Source organism: Odontesthes bonariensis, chromosome 9 (genome assembly GCF_027942865.1).
Source record: "Odontesthes bonariensis isolate fOdoBon6 chromosome 9, fOdoBon6.hap1, whole genome shotgun sequence".
Taxonomy (NCBI): domain Eukaryota; kingdom Metazoa; phylum Chordata; class Actinopteri; order Atheriniformes; family Atherinopsidae; genus Odontesthes; species Odontesthes bonariensis.
The window spans coordinates 1,039,371-1,059,833 of record NC_134514.1 but is presented as its reverse complement, the minus strand read 5'-3'; the positions used below and the strand labels follow the sequence as shown (position 1 = coordinate 1,059,833).

Sequence of the window (20,463 nt, the reverse complement as noted above, 5' to 3'; positions counted from 1 at the left end):
GAAGCCACAGAGTCCAGAGAGCTAGCATCCACAGAGTCCAGAGAGCTAGCATCCACAGAGTCCAGAGAGCTAGCAGCCACAGAGTCCAGAGAGCTAGCATCCACAGAGTCCAGAGAGCTAGCATCCACAGAGTCCAGAGAGCTAGCAGCCACAGAGTCCAGAGAGCTAGCAGCCACAGAGTCCAGAGAGCTAGCAGCCACAGCATCCACAGAGCTAGTGCCTATAGAGGCCACAGAGCTAGCGCCCATAGAAGCCAGAAAGCCAAAGCTAGCGCCCATAGAAGCCAGAGAGCCGGAGCTAGCGCCCAGAGCCCAGAAAGCCATAGCTAGGGCCCATAGAGGCCACAGAGCCAGAGCTAGCACCAGAGCCTAGAGAGCCCAGAGAGCCCTCCAGACCGCCCGCCAGACCGCCCCGCCAGACCGCCCCGCCAGACCGCCCGCCAGACCGCCCGCCAGACCGCCCGCCAGACCGCCTCCAGTTCCTCATGCAACATCGCCGGATGTCTGGCCGGCCGCCAGATCGGTTCCTGCCTCCACGTCACCGGAAGCTTCTTGCTGGACTTTTGTGTTGTATCAACATCATTCAAACTAAATAAAAAATAAATGAAAGTAAACAAATTATTGAATGTTCAGGCTCATGCTTCTTTTACCACAAACTGATACCATAAAAAGCAGGGCTGGGCGAGTTAACTCGTTATTATCGAGTTAACTCGTTGATTATTTAACGCCGATAAACATTTTATTGCACATTAACGCAGGTTTTATTTATTTATTTTTTACAATTTTTTTTTTTTTTAAATATTTAAAAAAAAATTTGGGGGGGGTTTGTGCCTTTAATGGAAAGTTCAGAGAGACAGGAAGCGGGGGGCAGAGAGGGGGAACAACATGCAGCACCCCTGTTTTAACACTCTGGAGTCTAAAACCCACCGGCGGGATTTTTGACATTTGTCCAAAAACACATCTGTAACTCTGTGAGTTTTTGTCATTCAAACATATAAGTGACACCATTAAAAACCTTGAAACTTCTAGTTTTCAAATATATATATATTAAAATAAATTATATAGCTGGCCCTTTTTAAAGAGAGTGAACAGAAATCTCCCTCCCCATGAGCTGTCACCTTACCGTGGTGGGGGGGTTTGCGTGCCCCAATGAGTCTGGGAGCTATGTTGTCTGGGGCTTTAAGCCCCTGGTAGGGTCACCCGAGGCAAACAGATCCTAGATGAGGGACCAGACAAAGAACAGCTCATAAAAACCCCTATGATGATGAAGAAAATTGGACACCGTGTTCCTTCGCCCGGACACGGGTCACTGGGGCCTCCCCCTGGAGCCAGGCCCAGGGGTGGGGCCCGCCGGCGAGCGCCTGGTGGGCGGGTCTGTGCCCATGGGGCTTGGTCGGGCACAGCCCGAAGAAACGACACGGGTCCCCCTTCCTACGGGCTCACCACCCGTGGGAGGGGCCATGGGGGTCGGGTGCAGTGTGAGCTGGGCGGCGGCCGAAGGCAGAGACCTTGGCGGTCTGATCCTCGGCTACTGAAGCTGGCTCTTGGGACGTGGAACGTCACCTCTCTGTTGGGGAAGGAGCGTGAGCTGGTGCGCAAGGCTGAGCGGTTCCGGTTAGATATAGTCGGACTCACCTCGACGCATGGCTTGGGCTCCGGAACCAGCCTCCTCGAGAGGGGTTGGACTCTCTTCCACTCTGGAGTTGCCTGCGGTGAGAGGCGTAGAGCAGGTGTGGGCATACTTATTGCCCCCCGGCTGTGCGCCTGTACATTGGGGTTTACCCCAGTAGACGAGAGGGTAGCCTCCCTCCGCCTTAGGGTGGGGGGACGGGTCCTGACTGTTGTTTGTGCTTATGCACCGAACGGCAGTTCAGAGTACCCACCCTTTTTGGAGTCCCTGGAGGAGGCACTGGAGAGTGCTCCTCCGGGAGACTCCCTCGTCCTGCTGGGGGACTTCAATGCTCACGTGGGCAATGACAGTGAGACCTGGAGGGGCGTGATTGGGAGGAACGGCCCCCCCGATCTGAATCAGAGTGGTGTTTTGTTGTTGGACTTCTGTGCTCGTCACGGACTGTCCATAACAAACACCATGTTCAGGCATAAGGGTGTCCATATGTGCACTTGGCACCAGGACACCCTAGGCCGCAGCTCGATGATCGACTTTGTGGTTGTATCGTCGGACTTGCGGCCGTATGTACTGGACACTCGGGTGAAGAGAGGGGCGGAGCTGTCAACTGATCACCACCTGGTGGTGAGTTGGCTCCGCTGGTGGGGGAGGAAGCCGGTCAGACCTGGCAGGCCCAAACGTATTGTGAGGGTCTGTTGGGAACGGCTGGCGGAATCCCCTGTAAGGAGGAGTTTCAACTCCCACCTCCGGCAGAGCTTCAACCATGTCCCGGGGGAGGTGGGGGACATTGAGCCCGAATGGGCCATGTTCCGTGCCTCCATTGTTGATGCGGCCGACCGGAGCTGTGGCCGTCAGGTGGTCGGTGCCTGTCGTGGCGGCAATCCCCGAACCCGCTGGTGGACCCCAGTGGTGAGGGAAGCCCTCAAGCTGAAGAAGGAGTCCTATTGGGCCTTTTTGGCCAGTGGGACTCTGGAAGCAGCTGATGGGTACCGACAGGCCAAGCGGAACGCAGCCTCGGCGGTTGCTGAGGCAAAAACTCGGGCTTAGGAGGAGATTCTGGTCCACCATCCGGCGGCTCAGGGGGGGAAAGCAGTGCACCGTCAACACCGTGTATGGTGAGGGCGGGGCTCTGCTGACTTCAACTGGGGACGTCGTGAGTCGGTGGGGGGAATACTTCGAGGGCCTCCTCAATCCTACGGACACGCCTTCCGATGAGGAAGCAGAGTTGGGGAGCTCGGACATGGGGCCTCCCATTTCTGGGACTGAGGTTGCCGAGGTGGTCAAATAACTCCTCGGTGGCAAGGCCCCGGGGGTGGATGAGGTCCGTCCTGAGTTCCTCAAGGCTCTGGATGTTGTGGGGCTGTCTTGGTTGACACGCCTCTGCAGCATCGCGTGGACATCGGGGGCAGTGCCTCTGGACTGGCAGATCGGGGTGGTGGTCCCCCTCTTTAAAAAGGGGGACCGGAGGGTGTGTTCCAACTATAGGGGGATCACACTCATCAGCCTCCCTGGTAAGGTCTTTTCGGGGGTACTGGAGAGGAGGATCCGCCGGATAGTCGAATCTCGGATTCAGGAGGTGCAGTGTGGTTTTCGTCCTGGCCGTGGAACAGTGGACCAGCTCTATACCCTCCGCAGGATCCTGGAGGGTGCATGGGAGTTCGCCCAACCGGTCTACATGTGTTTTGTGGACTTAGAGAAGGCGTTCGACCGTGTCCCTCGGGGACTCTTGTGGGGGGTGCTCCGGGAGTATGGAGTGCCGGACTCCTTGATATGGGCTGTTCGGTCTCTGTATGACCGGTGTCAGAGTTTGGTCCGTATTGCCGGCAGTAAGTCGGACATGTTTCCTGTGAGGGTTGGACTCCATCAGGGCTGCCCTTTGTCACCGATTCTGTTCATAATTTTTATGGACAGAATTTCTAGGCGCAGCCAGGGCGTTGAGGGGGTCCGGTTTGGCGACCTCAGAATCGGGTCTCTGCTTTTTGCGGACGATGTGGTTCTGTTGGCGTCGTCGGGCCGTGACCTTCAGCTCTCACTGGAGCGGTTCGCAGCCGAGTGTGAAGCGGCTGGGATGAGAATCAGCACCTCCAAATCCGAGACCATGGTCTTCGGCCGGAAAAGGGTGGAATGCTCTCTCCGGGTCGGGAATGAGATCCTTCCCCAAGTGGAGGAGTTCAAGTATCTGTGGGTCTTGTTCACGAGTGAGGGACGAACGGAGCAGGAGATTGACAGACGGATCGGTGCGGCGTCTGCAGTGATGCGGGCTCTGCACTGGCCCGTCATGGTGAAGAAGGAGCTGAGCCAGAAGGCGAAGCTCTCGATTTACCGGTCAATCTATGTTCCTACCCTCACCTATGGCCACGAGCTGTGGGTAGTGACCGAAAGAACGAGATCCTATCCTCACCTATGGTCACGAGCTGTGGGTAGTGACCGAAAGAACGAGATCGCTAATACAAGCGGCCGAAATGTGTTTCCTCCGCAGGGTGTCTGGGCTCTCCCTTAGAGATAGGGTGAGAAGCTCAGTCATCCGGGAGGGGCTCGGAGTAGAACCGCTGCACCTCCGCATCGAGAGGAGTCAGATGAGGTGGCTCGGGCATCTGGTTAGGATGCCTCCTGGACGCCTCCCCAGTGAGGTGTTCCGGGCCCGTCCCACTGGGAGGAGGCCCCGGGGAAGACCCAGGACAAGTTGGAGAGACTATGTTTCTCGGCTGTGCTGGGAACGCCTCGGGGTCCCCCCAGAAGAGCTGGAGGAAGTGGCCGGGGACAGGGACGTCTGGGTCTCTCTGCTCAAGCTGCTGCCCCCGCGACCCGATCCCCGGACCAGCGGAAGATAATGGATGGATGGATGGATGGAACAGAAATCTTTGGATTTTCTGTACTCTCTGACTGCAGCAGCCTCCTAGGCCACACCTATCGCTATTCACATGTAAAGTACCAGGTGATTGAGTGGCTATTCACAGGTGAGAACACACCCCGTTCAGCCAGCATGTGGGGGAAGGCAGCAATGTCCTGCCAGTGACAGACAATTATCACATGGAGAGTGACAGGGGGGTGGGGGGAATCAGGGGTGTTACACACCCATCTAATTAGTATTCAACTCTCAGAGACACTGCCTGGAGTTACAATTACTTTTTTACAGTTTGTGTGAAAACAAAAAAACATTTCTGACTGCACTTTTTACTTTTATGCAGCCAACGCTTTTGTTTACAAGGTTCAACCTTCAAAAGTCTTGGCTAGATATATTTATAGTGTGTTTTCTTGCACTGTTTGAAGACCTCTAAAACTTGTTTTTTTGTACAGTTGTGTTTAACCTCAATTTAAATAAAACTTGTTTGTATTACATTCACTTCACTCTCATATTGTTTTTTGTTAGGCTTTTCAGAATACAACCATATGTGTCACTTTTGCATAGATGTTTACAGTTAGTTGAAATACTTGAAAATGTCAAGGTGGTGAAAACTGCCTCAAAGTCTCTGAAAAGGCCTTAGACTCCAGAGGGTTATGTTGAGAGTCTTCTTTCACATATAAACTTTGAATGAGGTCTCTGTGATGTCGTATGGCTGAGTTATGAGGCCTCCAAAATAGGGTAGTTTTTTGCTTTTTTGGATCGTTAAGTGCTTTTCAATTGATTTTCGGCCCAACATTCATAAGACAGGTCTTTTTTTTTTTTTTTAAACTTTTTATTTTGGATTTTGAATTTTGTACAGAAAGAAATAAAGGAAAAACAAAAAGCAAACATACAACATACTCATGGGTGTAACAGTATAGGGTCACATTCTTCTCAATACATCGAAGTACAGTGTCACACTATTCCAGGTACAGTGCATACATGATCCATTTTTCCCAACGTTCAACACATTTCTCCAATTCCAATCTTAAAATATAAGTCAGTCTCTCCATACAATAAACTTCTTTCACTATTTCCCTCCACTGGTGCAATGCTGGGGGGTCAGTCCGGAGCCATTTTCGGGTTATAGCCTTTCTACCACATGCCAAGAGAATCTTTAGCAGATATTTGCATTTGTGAGGGACAGATTCTGGTATTTTACCTAGATACAAAGTAGTAAAAGAGTAGTCTATTTCCATTCCCATCATCTTACATATTTCATTAGTTACTTCCTTCCAATATGGTTGAATTCTTTGACAAGACCAAAAGACATGAAAATGATTAGCCATAGCGACTCCACATTGTCTCCAACAAAGCCCCGGACTCTGAGAGCCTGATTGCAAAGCTGTTATTTTAGGAGTGATAAAAAACCTCACAACATTCTTCCAAACAAACTCTCTTAATGATCTTGAGTTTGCAGTGGTTGCTTGTGTCTCACATATCTCCATCCAAGACTCATCTGATATTTCTGTACCAGACTCCTTTTCCCATTTTTGTTTGATGGATAATGTAGAGTGATTTTTGGAGGTTTGCATACTTTCATATATTCGTGAGATCAGTTTTTTAATGTTGTTTTTTTCATATGCTTCATGGAATATAGAGATCAGGTTATATTCTTTCCCCGTTTTGATTTGTGATATTTTATTAAAGTAGTCTCTGGCTTGTAGGTATCTAAAAAAATCGCATTTTTCCAATCCAAATGAGTCAGAAATTGCCTTGTAACTCTGAAATTTATTGTTTGAAGTGAGTGAACAAAAGGATGTGATGCCTCTCCTAATCCACTGTTTAAAGCTCCCGTCCAGTCTTGCAGGTTCAAATTCTGGATCATATGCTACCCAATTCAAGACCCTGGCCTGTTTCTCTAGCTGCAATTTCCTCATCACCTTAAACCACAGTTTAACCGAGAATAGGGTCCATTGATTCAAGCTGTTATAATTCTTTTCTGCTTGGCTTTTGTTTCCTAATATTGATTGTATTGGAATATCTGTCTGTGTAATTTCCAAAGACTTCCATTTAGATTCATAATTTGGTGTACACCAGTATACTAAGGGTTTCAATTGTGCAGCATGATAATAGTCCTGTAAGCATGGTAGAGCTCTTCCTCCCCTCTCCTTCTTCAATTGCAGTGTCATGAACCGTACCCTCGGTCTTTTACCGTTCCAAATAAACCTTGAAATCCACCCGTCCCATTCATCAAATTGTTTGGGTGGTATCTCCAGGGGTAAGGACTGGAAGAGATAAAGAAATCGTGGCAACACATTCATTTTGATTATTTCTATTCTATTGCTCATATCCAGCGGGAGCATCGTCCATCTAGAGATGTCTGATTTTACCGCTTTGTTGATGGGGCCATAATTAATTTCAGAAAGCTTCGACATATCTTTTGGTAGATTTATTCCTAAATATTTTACTGTGGGAGAGTCCCATTTAAAGTTGTACTTCTTTTTTATATCTGGATGGGGAGTATAATTAAATGTAAGGGTTTGAGTTGTTTGAATATTTAGCTTGTATCCAGAGTATGAGTTGTAAGTCTTTAATAGACACATCAATCTGTCAGGGGTTGTGATAAAGAGCAGGACATCATCTGCAAACATACAAACTTTATGTTCCTCTCCTCTAACAGTTGTCCCCTTTATCTCAGGGTCCTCTCTAATTGCTTGGGCCAAAGGTTCAATAAATAAGGCAAACAAGGTCGGACTCAGGGGACATCCCTGGCGTGTCCCTCTTTCTAGGTGAATAGTTTGTGACAGGTGTCCATTTATCCTAATCCTGGCTGTTGGAGAGGAGTATAACGATTTAATACATGTAATGAAGCAGTCCTTAAAGCCAAATCTTGCAAGTACCCTATACAAATATTCCCAGCCTACTGAATCAAAGGCCTTTTCGGCATCTAGACTGACCAACACTGCACCAATTTTGGTCGAAGTAACATGACTCATCACTTGTAATGTTCTCCTTAAGTTATCCTGTGTCTGTCTATTTAGTACAAAGCCTGTTTGGTCCAAATCTATTAGCTCCGGGATAATAGCTTCCAGCCTTTTAGATAGGACTGAGGCAAATAGTTTATAGTCTACATTGAGGACTGATATTGGTCTATATGAGCTGCATTCATTTTTATCTTTCCCTTCTTTTGGGATGACAGAAATGACTGCTTCCTTCCATGACTGCGGGGCTTCTCCTGTTCTCAAAGTGTGGTTAAAGCAGTTAAGCAGCATGGGTGTTATTTGTGTTCTAAATGTTTTGTACAATTCAGACGAATATCCATCTGCCCCAGGAGCTTTATTAGCTTTCAATCTTGAGATGGCTTTATTCAATTCTTCTAGCTTTATCTCAGCCATAATTTCTTTGTTCTGTTTTTCTCCAATGGATGGTAGGTCCAGCGAACTTAGAAACTTCTCTATTATTGTGGTATCGGCTCTGGTTGGTTGAGTATACAAGTCCTTATAGTATAGTTGAAACGAGCGTTGGATGTCTTCTAGATTGCCGCTCATATTTTTTGTCACAGGGTTCCTAATTTACATATTGTATTTTTATCCTGTTGTTTTCGTATCCTCCAAGAAAGGAGTTTCATAGCCCTCGATCCTGTCTCATAGTACTTTTGTTTGATAAATTTAAGTTGTTTTTCAATTTCTTCATCATATATACCATTTATATCTTGAGGCCGTAAGGGTAATTATCTTACCTCGAATTACAGCCTTTGCTGCATCCCACAAAGTATTAGGAGACACTTCTCCATTATCATTATACTGTAGGTATGTTTCAAATTCCTGCTGGATCTGTTTCCGTACTGCTTAGTCATTTAAAATGCTTGTATTAAGCCTCCAAAGTGTATTTTTCCGTTGGTTGTTTAGATATAAGGTCAAATATACGCCTGAATGATCAGATAAGTCTCCAATCCCTATCTCACAATCTCTGACCCTATGCCAGTCTGATTTATACATAAATAAGTAATCAATCCGCGAGTAAACAGAGTGACAAGGGGAGTAATATGTAAATTGTTTTTCTATGGGATGGGACTCTCTCCACACATCAATAAGGCCCAGTTCTGTAAGCGTTCGCTGAACCAAGGTGGCATTTGGGCTTTTCTTTTGGCGTTGGTTAGATGTATCTAATTTTGGTTGAAGTTGGATGTTAAAGTCACCACCAAGAATCAGGATTCCCTGTGTTTCCTTTACCATCAATTCGAATATTTTCTTAAAAAAGGATTTGTTACTCCCCGGGGGGGCATACACATTAAATAAAGTTACTGCTTCATTATCTAATTTACCTTTTACTAAGACAAATCTCCCTTCATTATCTTTCACCTGGGAAATGAACTCAAAATTTACTGTATTGGGGATCAGTATGGCCACACCTCTCCTCCGGCCTGATTTATGAAATGAATAATAGGTATTTTGGAACCCAAGCTTTTTTAATTTTTCATGTTCAGAAGAAGAGAGATGTGTCTCCTGCCAGTATATTATCTGCGGCTTTTCTCGCTTCATTTTTGCAATAATTTTACTCCTTTTTATTGGATTATGCAGCCCATTGATGTTTAGTGTGACTACTTTATACTCCTGGTGATGCATATCTTTTTCCAAACTGTGTAAACTTGTGTGACATTACCCATGACAACAAGAACAACAAACAGTGAACAATGAACTATAAAAGCAGAAACCAAAGACTTCCAAGTCCGAAGTTCAAATAAAGCTTCAAAATGAGAGGAAATCCTCGCGTCCATCGAGGGCCTCTCTGTGTCAGAGATGGTACTCTGCACTGGTAACATATAAAACCGCTCCCAATAATCGGTAAAAAGTTCTAACCTGTCCAGCTCTTCGAGAAACGATAGACAGTGTCTTAGTAGCTCACCCACAGACGCTTCACTCTGCAGCGTCAGATGTTCCCGGAGAGGCGCGCTGAAAGCTCCGTAGTTTCTCCTTTATCCGTCCGCGATCCACCACCCGTCCGGACCGTTTTACACCCACCTTCTCCTACGTTGATAATCTCCGTTGTTTCTCCACGGTAGGGTCTGGCTCCGTCTCATTTTCCAGAGTTATTCCTCTCTTCTTTAGGTCCTTCGCAGCCTCCGCCGCGCTCTCGTAGATCCGGGTCCCGCTGTCAAAAAACACCTTCAACTTAGCTGGATGTGGCGTTTGGAAGCGGATACCCTTGGCTTTAAGCACTCTCAGCATTCCCGCATACGCCTTTCTCTTTTTCAAGATCTCGGGGGGGTAATCTTGGTCGAAGTAGATCCTTTTCCCCTCATATTGAACGCCTTGGGGAGGTTTTGGAGCCAGTGCCCGGTGGCAGCGCTGTATGCCGAGGTCCATGTCCGCTACCGGCATGCCGACTGATTTTATTAGCTTGGACACGAACGCTAACAGATCGGGCCCCTCAGACTCCTCCGGTATTCCGTGTATACGAAGGTTCTTTCGGCGTGAGCGTGCTTCTAATTCAGTTAATTTAGCCTGTAAAGCCTCTCGGGTCTCTAATGCCTGGATGAGAGCCTCCCTCGCAGCTTCATCCCTTTCTTCAATATCAGATATACGTTGTTCTGCCTCCGCAACTCTGGCTACAGTAGCCTGTAGCTCGCTCGTAGCTTCTTCAAGTTTCTGGTTGATTTCTCCTTTAAACTCGTTCAGTTCCTTCTTCATGTCGTTGCGAAAAGAGCGTCGGAATTCACTCATTTCACTTTTTAGATCTGACCTGAGTGCCCGAATCTCGTTGTAGATGGCCTGCATGTTCGGGTTAGCTACTTCTTTATCAGCGCCGCCATTGTCCTCATTGCCTTCTTCGTCTTCATATGTTTCGTCGGATGTCGCCGTTTTATCACGTTTTGAGCTTGGTTTAAGTTTAGTCTTTTTTTGCTTCTCCCCTTCCATAGTTAATATCAGTAAGTTGTTTTTATCAGTAAGGCTTTTCTAAGGGGATTATATCACACCGGGTGGGAGCAAGATTTTCAGGCAGCCATTAGGTTCAGCGCCACCGGAAGTCCATAAGACAGGTCTGCTGTAGACAGCTGTGTTATTTTTTATCAAGGTCCTGTTTAAAATACGGCTTTTATGGCATTTTCAAAATGGCCTCGTTAAGTGCTTTTCAATGCATTTTCCCATTGCATTGTGGGTATTTTCAAACTTCCCCTCACTATCAGTTTAAAGGGGAAAAGCAGATCAGATTTATAACATGAAGCTGTTATAACAGGGCAAACATCTTGGCTCTGCCCTCATCAGCAGTCTTAGAACAGAGCAGGCTAACAAGGCGTTGCTACGGAGATGGAACCAGCTGCGGCTCGTCTGTGTTATACAGAGAGCAAACTGACATATGTGCACACACTATGGCTTCTTAAAATTGCACTATAATTTTGACTGTAGCCTTTCTCAAACAAATGGGCGCTGTTCGAAAAGTAAAAGTCGTATCCGAATAATTCTTGAACCGTCAGCACCCCAAGAGACGGCAGAAGCCAGCAGTGTAATTTTTATTCGGCTACTATGTTTGGCTCGTTTTTAATGGCCGTTTTAAAATAATTTTTCACATTAATTTTATGATTTTAGGCGTTTATAATGGGCGGAATGTCAGCTGGAGGGCCAACTCTCTGCCCTCAGAGGCAATTTGTGAGAAATCTGTGATGCAAAGCTCAATGAGTGTGACTGTGTGAAAGAGGACAAAAATACCTACATTTTTAAGTAAAATTTGTCCAGATTGGGCAGATATTTTGGATATGAATGACATTTGTTCGAGGAATTGGTGCAGTATCGAATTTCGAGTAAGAAACAGAGTGGGAGAGACACCTCAGCTGAGATGTAGTCTTCCTAAAACGTAAACTGCCATTGTGTCAAAGCTGTATAATGTATCAACAAACCCTTTAGTTCAGTTAAAGCCGAGAGTCTACTGTCACATATAGACTTTGAATGAGGTCTGTGCGATGCTGTATGGCTGAGTTATAAGGCCTCTAAAATAGGGCAGTTTTTGGCAGTTGGCGCCACAATTTTCCCACTTTTTCCCATTTTGAGAGAGAGCCCAAAGAGCTAGCGCCCAGAGAGCCGGAGCCAGAGTTAGTGCCTAGAGCGCGTTTTGAGAATCTACACCAACATATGACATAAATACTGATCTATACGTCAAATATCTTGAACGAGTTAACTACTCATATTGAGCTACATCCTGCTTCCTCTGTTATTAATTCACAGGCTTGATTGACGCATCTGAATTTAAATGTTGTGTTTACAGAGAGGAACAACTTTAAGTTAACAGATTTGAACAGCTGTGGTGGAGATTGAATGTGAAATGATTATGATCACAAGGTAGAAAGAATATGCTTGGAGTACTTGACAAAGCACAAATGTTCCTCTTTGTAAGCCCATCACAAATGTATCAAGTTCTCTTTACGTACTACATCCTGAACAGGGCTGTTTTGGAGGATAAAATATCTTCCTGATAAATCATTTAGCCTCTGATTCAAACAGATATTTGCTGTATAAATTATTGTGATTCACACAAAAAAGAAATCTCCATCAGTGCTGCATTTAATACGGTCGATCACAGCATTCTGTGACAGAGACTTCAACATGTTATTGGGATTAAAGGCCTTTCATGATCAGCAGGGAAACAAAGCCGACACAAAAGTGGGTGGAAAAAAGGGACGGAAGTGGATGTGTTCAGTTGGGGGGGGGGGGGGGGCAGAGATGGTGGGAAACTAAAACACCAGTGGGAACTTTCATAATGAGGCAACTCAGCAGCTGCTGTCACCCTCTGCTGAAAAGTTAAAAGATGTTTAGGAAGTTGAAATGTTTCAGTCGGCAGAGAGACTGAAGCAGGACAGCAGGTTTGAAGCATGGATGGTCCTCTCAGTGGTGGCTTTGTGTGTGTTTTATCTTTCAGCGGGAGCTTGTTGAAAAAGGCAGATTTGAACCAGGAAAAATGCAACAACTTTGTTTCACAGAACATGAACTCATTCTTTGTTTGATGTGTAGAATGATTCATCATGATGAACACCTCACAGGTTTCATATTTCACACTTGGTGGTTACTTTGACCCTGGACTTTTAAAGTACTTTTATTTTATATTCACCCTGTCATTGTATATTTTAATAGTTGGTTCTAATGTTCTGCTCATCGTGGTTATCGGTGTGAACAGGAGCTTACATGGACCCATGTACATGTTTCTGTGCAGCCTGTTTGTGAATGAGCTGTATGGTAGTTCAGGGCTGTTTCCATTCCTGCTGATTCAGATCCTCTCTGACGTTCACACTGTTTCTGCTCCTCTTTGCTTCCTGCAGGTTTTTATTGTTCATTCTTACGGAGCTGTAGAGTTTTTAAACCTCGCTGTCATGTCCTATGACAGATATCTTGCTATCTGTTATCCTCTGCAGTACATCTCACGTATGACACCTAAAAAGATTGCCATTCTCATCTCTGTGACGTGGATATATCCTTTTTTTGGTTTGGTTATCTCTTTATCTCTGCTTACACCATTGCAGCTGTGTGGGAACAGGATTAACAAAGTTTACTGTGATATGCACTCTGTGGTCAAACTGGCATGCTATGACACAACTTTAATCAACATCTATGGGCTCATTGCTACTTTTGGCACAATCATTGTTGCTTTATTTCTAATCCTTTACACTTACATTCAGATTTTTATTGTATGTTTCTCTGGATCCAAACAGACCCGACAGAAAGCTGTCAGCACCTGCACGCCTCACCTGGCTTCCATCTTGAACTTTACCTTTGCTGGCACCTTTGAAATATCACAGAGCAGATTTAACATGAGTCATGTACCGAAGGTGTTGCGTATTTTTCTGTCATTATATTTCTTCACGGTTCAGCCTCTTTTTAATCCTGCGATATATGGTCTGAACATGTCCAAGATCCGGAATATTTGTAAAGATCTTATTTCAAATATAAAGAATTGAAATAAGTTTATTTTAATTAATCGGATAAGATTTTAAAGTAGCTCTGCTTATCTTCATCACGCAGCCATAAAACACACTGATGCACGTTTTTAGCCTCTTTTAAATCTCTGAATACAGGAACAGAACCTCTTCTGTGTTCCTTCAAAAAGCCCCGCATCAGATTCAGATGAATGTGAGCAGATATGAGGTTTGTTCAGCACCTCATAAAGACCTGAATATTACCTTTAATAGCAATTCCAATTCCAATTAATTGAATTCCAATTGGCTTGAATTGGACTTTATTATCTAAGTGCCTTGAGATGACATTTGTTGTACTTGGCGCTATATAAATAAAAATGAATTGAATTGAATTCCACATCAAGTTTCCTGATTTTTTTAATCAACACAAAACAGTCTGATAAATGTTGAACAGTTTAACAGTGAAATGTAAGTTCTTTTTTGCAGTGTTTGTCACATTTTAAGTCGTGAATTTCACTCGTGCCTTTAGGAAATTGGTGTGTTCGACATCTTTAATTTTCCTCATGAAAAGACCAAAGTCAAAACATCTGTATTCATGAGAAGGGCAGGAAATATGCTGCTGAAAACATCTGTCTTTGCCTTTGTGTCCGCAATCCACCGCGACATTGTCACGTCTATAATAAAACTAAAAACATTGGGTTTTCTCCATGTTTTTAGTTTTATGTTTTTATCGTGTTTTAGGTTGTTTATGTCTTGGTTTTTGAGTTCATGTTTAGTTTTAGTTTTGCCATTGTCTTCCCCACAGTTTCACTCATTTGTCAATCACTCCCAGTTTAGTATTTATTTCTCAGGCTCCCCTTTCAGTTTGTGATTTCCTTTCCCTGAATTCACCATCTCCTTTGTCTTGCCACCACTTAAGCTAAGTGCTTTTCATGCCATGTCAAGTCATTTGTTTTCTTATCACAGTTTATATTCATGTTTTTGTTCCCACAGTCTAGTTTTGTCATGCGGCCTTTTGTTGACTCTGTTTCTTAAAATAAACCCAGTTTGCTTTTACCTTTTGAAGTCTGTATTAGTGTTCTGCCACCCCACCCCTGACAGAAGGAAATCACCAGCCATGGATGCAGCGGACTCCGACAGGTTCTGGGATTTATACGAAGACTTCTGGCGCTGCTTGGAGTGGGACACCACCTAAGGTGACTAACGATCTGCTGGACTTTCTTTTAGAAAAACGGAATCTCCAGAATTGGACTGAGAACCTGGCAGACGTCTTGACTCATGCGAGGAGTGTACAGCGTGATTTGTTGCTGGACATTTTTGACATGGAGCCATAAAAACTCATCACGCTGTACAGATCCTCCCTCACCTCTCCAACACCACAGTCCACAGACTCCCAGTCCAGATAGCTAGCAGCCACAGAGCCCAGAGAGCTAGCAGCCACAGAGTCCAGAGATTTAGCATCCACAGAGTCCAGAGAGCTAGCAGAGTCCAGAGAGCTAGCAGTCACAGAGTCCAGAGAGCTAGCAGCCACAGAGTCCAGAGAGCTAGAAGCCACAGAGTCCAGATAGCTAGCAGCCACATAGCCCAGAGAGCTAGCAGCCACATAGCCCAGAGAGCTAGCAGCCACAGAGTCCAGAGAGCTAGCAGCCACAGAGTCCAGAGAGCTAGCAGCCACAGAGTCCAGATAGCTAGCAGCCACAGAGCCCAGAGAGCTAGAAGCCACAGAGTCCAGAGAACTAGTGCCCATAGCGTCCACAGAGCTAGCGCCAATAGAGGCCACAGAGCTAGTGCCCATAGAGGCCACAGAGCCAGAGCTAGCGCCCAGAGATCCAGAGCTAGCGCCAGAGCCTAGAGAGCCCAGAAAGCCATAGCTAGCGCCCATAGAGGCCACAGAGCCAGAGCTAGCACCAGAGCCCAGAGAGCCCAGAGAGCCCAGAGAGCCCAGAGAGCCCACCAGACCGCCCGCCAGACCGCGCCTCCACGTCACCGGAAGCTTCTTGCTAGACTTTTCTGTTGTATCAACATCAGTCAAACTAAATTTTAAAAAAAAGAAAGTAAACAAATTATTGAATGTTCAGGCTCATGCTTCTTTTATATGGCTTCTTAAAATTGGAGTATAATTTCTACTGTAGCCTGTCTTGAACAAACGGTCGCTGTTCGAAAAGTACAAGTCGTATCCGAATAATTCTTGAACCGTCAGCACCCCAAGAGACGGCAGAAGCTAGCAGTGTAATTTTTATTCGGCTACTATGTTTGGCTCATTTTTTATGGCTGTTTTAAAATCATTTTTCACATTAATTTTATGATTTTAGGAGGTTATAATGGGAGGAATGTCAGCTGGAGGGCCGACTCTCTGCGCTCAGAGGCAATTTGTGAGAAATCTGTGAGGCAGAGCTCAATGAGTGTAACTTTGTGTGAAAGAGGACAAAAATACCTACATTTTGAAGTAAAATTTGTCCAGATCGGGCAGATATTTCGGACATGAGAGACATTTGTTCGAGGAATTGGTGCAGTATCGAATTTAGAGTGAGAAACAGAATGGGGGAGACACCTCAGCTGAGATGTAGTCTTCCTAAAACGTAAACTGCCGTTGTATCAAAGCTGTATAATGTATCAACAAACCCTTTGACTCAGTTAAAGCTGAGAGTCTCCTCTCACATATAGACTTTGAATGAGGTCTGTGCCATGCTGTATGGCTGAGTTATAAGGCCTCTAAAATAGGGTAGTTTTTGGCAGTTGGGGCCACAATTTTCCCACTTTTTCCCATTTTGAGAGAGAGCCCAAAGAGCTAGCGCCCAGAGAGCTGGAGCCAGAGCTAGCGCCTAGAGCGCGTTTTGAGAATCTACACCAACATATGACATAAATACTGATCAAAAAAGTCAAATATTTTGAAAGACTTAAATATTCATATTGAGCTACATCCTGTTTCCTGTGCTTATTTATTCACAAGCTTGATTGACGCAGACATATATCTGAATTTAAATGTTGTGTTTACAGAGAGGAACAACTTTAAGTTAACAGATTTGAACAGCTGTGGTGGAGATTGAATGTGAAATGATAATGATCAGAAGGTAGAAAGAATATGCTTGAAGTACTTGACCAAACACAAATGTTCCTCTTTGTAAGCCCACACAAATGTATCAAGTTCTCTTTAAGTACTACATCCTGAACAGGGCAGTTTTGGAGGATAAAATATCTTCCTGATAAATAATTTAGCATCTGATTCAAACAGATATTTGCTGTATAAATTATTGTGATTCACACAGAAAAGAAATCTCCATCAGTGCTGCATTTAATACGGTCGATCACAGCATTCTGTGACAGAGACTTCAACATGTTATTGGGATTAAAGGCCTTTCATGATCAGCAGGGAAACAAAGCCGACACAAAAGTGGGTGGAAAAAAGGGACAGAAGTGGATGTGTTCAGTTGGGGGGGAGCAGAGATGGTGGGAAACTAAAACCAGACATCCCAAGTCTCCCGGAAGTTCCGGGAGTCTCCCTGATATTGATAGTTAATCACGGATGCCCGCGAGTCGGATAAAATATCCCGGATTTTAGACTATTCGAGGGAGTGTTTTTTTTTTTTTTTTTCAACGCGAGTGAGAGCGTGCAGGCAACACAATAACTCGTGCACCATGCGCGTTTGGACTGCGCAGGCACGAGAGAGAGAGAGAGAGAGAGGGGTGTGAGAGGTTGCTTGTGAAACCTGTGCGTATGCTCTGTTCAACGAGCGTTCAGGGCGACTGCTGGTCAGCTGATTGGTTTAGTCAGCAAAATAAACCAATAACGTTCGGTGTGGGAGGGCTTCGATTTACTCTCCGACAGTCACCTAAGTTACCACTCAAAACTGTGCATCCTGCCAAATGGCAGAGGGTAAAAACGAAAATATAAGACTAATTTTACAGCAGAATATACTAAAGTATATCCATGTCTAGTGAAGGTGAAGAATGATGACACCGTGGCGAGGTGCACTGTATGCAATAGTGACTTCAGTATTGCCCACGGCGGACTTAATGACTGTAAAAACATGTGGAGGTAGGCTAAGTTGAACGCACCATCATCTGCATTTTATTTCTGTAGGTTAAATGCTGTTATAAAATAAAGCAAAACGTATCAAACACTTATTTAAAGTATAAATACACATTTAGTTACTAAATTGTGTAGTTCTATATCTAACTAGCCAGCTACAGTATCTAACTATCTATATCCAGCCTGTCTAAGCCTTTTAAAAAATCCCCAATTTAATATGTTGATAATAAATAGGATAGATAAATATGCAAAATAAATTAAGCGTAAATTAATTAAAGAAAATATGTGTGCGTGTGTGTGTGTGTGTGTGGGGGGGGGGGGGGGGGGGGTTTCGATAAGCATCTCCCTGAAATGAGATTTTGGAACTTGGGATGTCTGTAAAACACCAGTGGGAACTTTCATAATGAGGCAACTCAGCAGCTGCTGTCACCCTCTGCTGAAAAGTTAGAGCTAGAAGCCACAGAGTCCAGAGAATTAGCAGCCACAGAGCCCAGAGAGCTAGCAGCCACAGAGTCCAGAGAGCTAGCAGCCACAGAGTCCAGAGAGCTAGCAGCCACAGAGTCCAGAGAGCTAGCAGCCAGAGCCCAGAGAGCTAGCAGCCACAGAGCCCAGAGAGCTAGCAGCCACAGAGTCCAGAGAGCTAGCAGCCACAGAGCCCAGAGAGCTAGCAGCCACAGAGTCCAGAGAGCTAGCAGCCACAGAGTCCAGAGAGCTAGCAGCCACAGACTCCAGAGAGCTAGCAGCCACAGTCCAGAGAGCTAGCAGCCACAGAGTCCAGAGAGCTAGCAGCCACAGAGCCCAGAGAGCTAGCAGCCACAGAGCCCAGAGAGCTAGCAGCCACAGAGTCCAGAGAGCTAGCAGCCACAGAGTCCAGAGAGCTAGCAGCCACTGAGCCAAGAGAGCTAGAAGCCACAGAGCCCAGAGAGCTAGCAGCCACAGAGTCCAGAGAGCTAGCAGCCACAGAGTCCAGAGAGCTAGCAGCCACTGAGCCAAGAGAGCTAGAAGCCACAGAGCCCAGAGAGCTAGCAGCCACAGAGTCCAGAGAGCTAGCAGCCACAGAGCACAGAGAGCTAGCAGCCACTGAGCCCAGAGAGCTAGCAGCCACAGAGTCTAGAGAGCTAGCAGCCACAGAGTCCAGAGAGCTAGCAGCCACAGAGCCCATAGATAGAAAGATAGATAGATAGATTTATTTGTCTTTGCAGAAAATTGTTCTGTGCCATTGACAGTGCGTCTGATACAATTACAAAAAACAAAAATACACAATAAACAAGCACACCCCACCCCCACCCCAGGACAAAAAAGACAGGATGACATAGAACAAAGAACAAACCCCTCATATTTTAAAATAGAATACAATTGTAAAGTGCAGTTATTCGGAGACCAAGTGCAATGGGTTATTAAGGCAGACATCCCAAGTTCCAAAAACTCATTTCAGGGAGATTACTCAGTCGTCGTCCCCCCCGACAAGCAGTCGCTTTGGACAGATACGCACAGGTTTCACAAGCAACCTCTCCCCACACCCCTCTCTCTCTCGTGCCTGCGCCGTCGAAACGCGCATGGTGCACGAGTTATTTTATTGCCTGCACGCTCTCACTCGCATTGAAAAAAAAAAAAAAAACTCCCTCGAATAGTCTAAAATCCGGGATATTTTATCCGACTCGCGGGCATCCGTGATTAACTATCAATATCAGGGAGACTCCCGGACCTTCCGGGAGACTTCGGATGTCTGTTAAGGTACAATTTCACAGTCCCTTATTTAACAGGGATGTACTGGTGGGTATGAATGATCTACAGGCTCTGTTTGTCTGGAATAAAGGCAGCCTGAACCTCCTGCCTGAAGGCAACAACTCATATTTCTGATGTAAGGGGTGTGACACATCATCACAGAAAGTATGTGCCTTCTTTACCACCCTTGCTTCAACAGTCATGGCCATGCTGTTAAATGGCTGGCAGGCAATCTTGCTGGCCATATTAATTATCTTATGAAGCTTGTTTTTATTTGCTACTGACAGAGAAAAATACCAGGCCACAGAGCAGAAACATAAAATGCTCTCAACAAAAGAATGGTAAAAAAGACGCATCATGTTTCTGTCGACTCTTCAATTCCTTTGCTTTCGCATAAAATAAAGCCTTTGCAGCCCCTTTTTATAGATGGCATCGGTATTCCAAGCCCATGTTAATTTGTCATCTATTATTGTTCCCAGGTATTTGTAATTGCCCACAACCTCAATCCCTTCCCCATTTATGACCATACTCTGGTGGATATGACTCCCCGTCCTGAAATCAATTATCAGTTCTTTTGTCTTTTTTGCATTGAGAAGAAGACAGCCCAGAGAGCTGGAAGCCACAGAGTCCAGAGAGCTAGCAGCCACAGAGTCCAGAAATTTAGCAGCCACAGAGTCCAGAAATTTAGCAGCCACAGAGTCCAGAGAACTAGCAGCCACAGAGTCCAGAGAGCTAGCAGCCACAGAGTCCAGAAATTTAGCAGCCACAGAGTCCAGAGAACTAGCGCCCATAGCATCCACAGAGCTAGTGCCCATAGAGGCCACAGAGCCAGAGCTAGCGCCCAGAGAGCCAGAGCTAGCGCCAGAGCCTAGAGGGCCTAGGGAACTAGAGCTAGCGCCAGAGCCTAGAGAGCCAGAGCTAACACCAGAGCCTAGAGAGCCCAGAGAGCCATAGCTAGCGCCCATAGAGGCCACAGAGCCAGAGCCTAGAGTGCCCAGAGAGCCCAGTGAGCCCAGACAACCCAGAGATTCCAGAGAACCACAGCCTAAGGACCCACAGTTTCAAGCCCCTCCCTCCCACCCTCTTTTTGGAATGTCTGGGATCCATCCCTTGAAGGGGGGCTCCCCCGTCACCGGATGTCTGGCCGCCCGCCAGATCGGTTCCTGCCGCCACGTCGCCAGAAGCTTCTTGCTGTACTTTTCTGTTGTATCAACATCAGTCAAACTAAATCAAAAATAAATGAAAGTAAACAAATTATTGAATGTTAAAATAAGTTAAATAAATACTTCATGAAAATAAACAAAGAGTTTGATTTAATTTGGACACCTTAAATGGAAGATTAACATGAAATGA

The 20,463-nt window shown here is 45.5% G+C and overlaps 1 protein-coding gene across 1 annotated transcript; it reads left to right on the top strand.

The window, feature by feature from the left end:
• The first annotated feature begins 12,467 nt into the window (after window positions 1–12,467).
• On the top strand, window positions 12,468–13,397 carry LOC142388973 (olfactory receptor 4B13-like). The gene has a single exon (XM_075474524.1). It carries the CDS (start codon window positions 12,468–12,470, stop codon window positions 13,395–13,397), a length of 930 nt encoding a protein of 309 aa, XP_075330639.1.
• The last annotated feature ends 7,066 nt before the right edge of the window (window positions 13,398–20,463 follow it).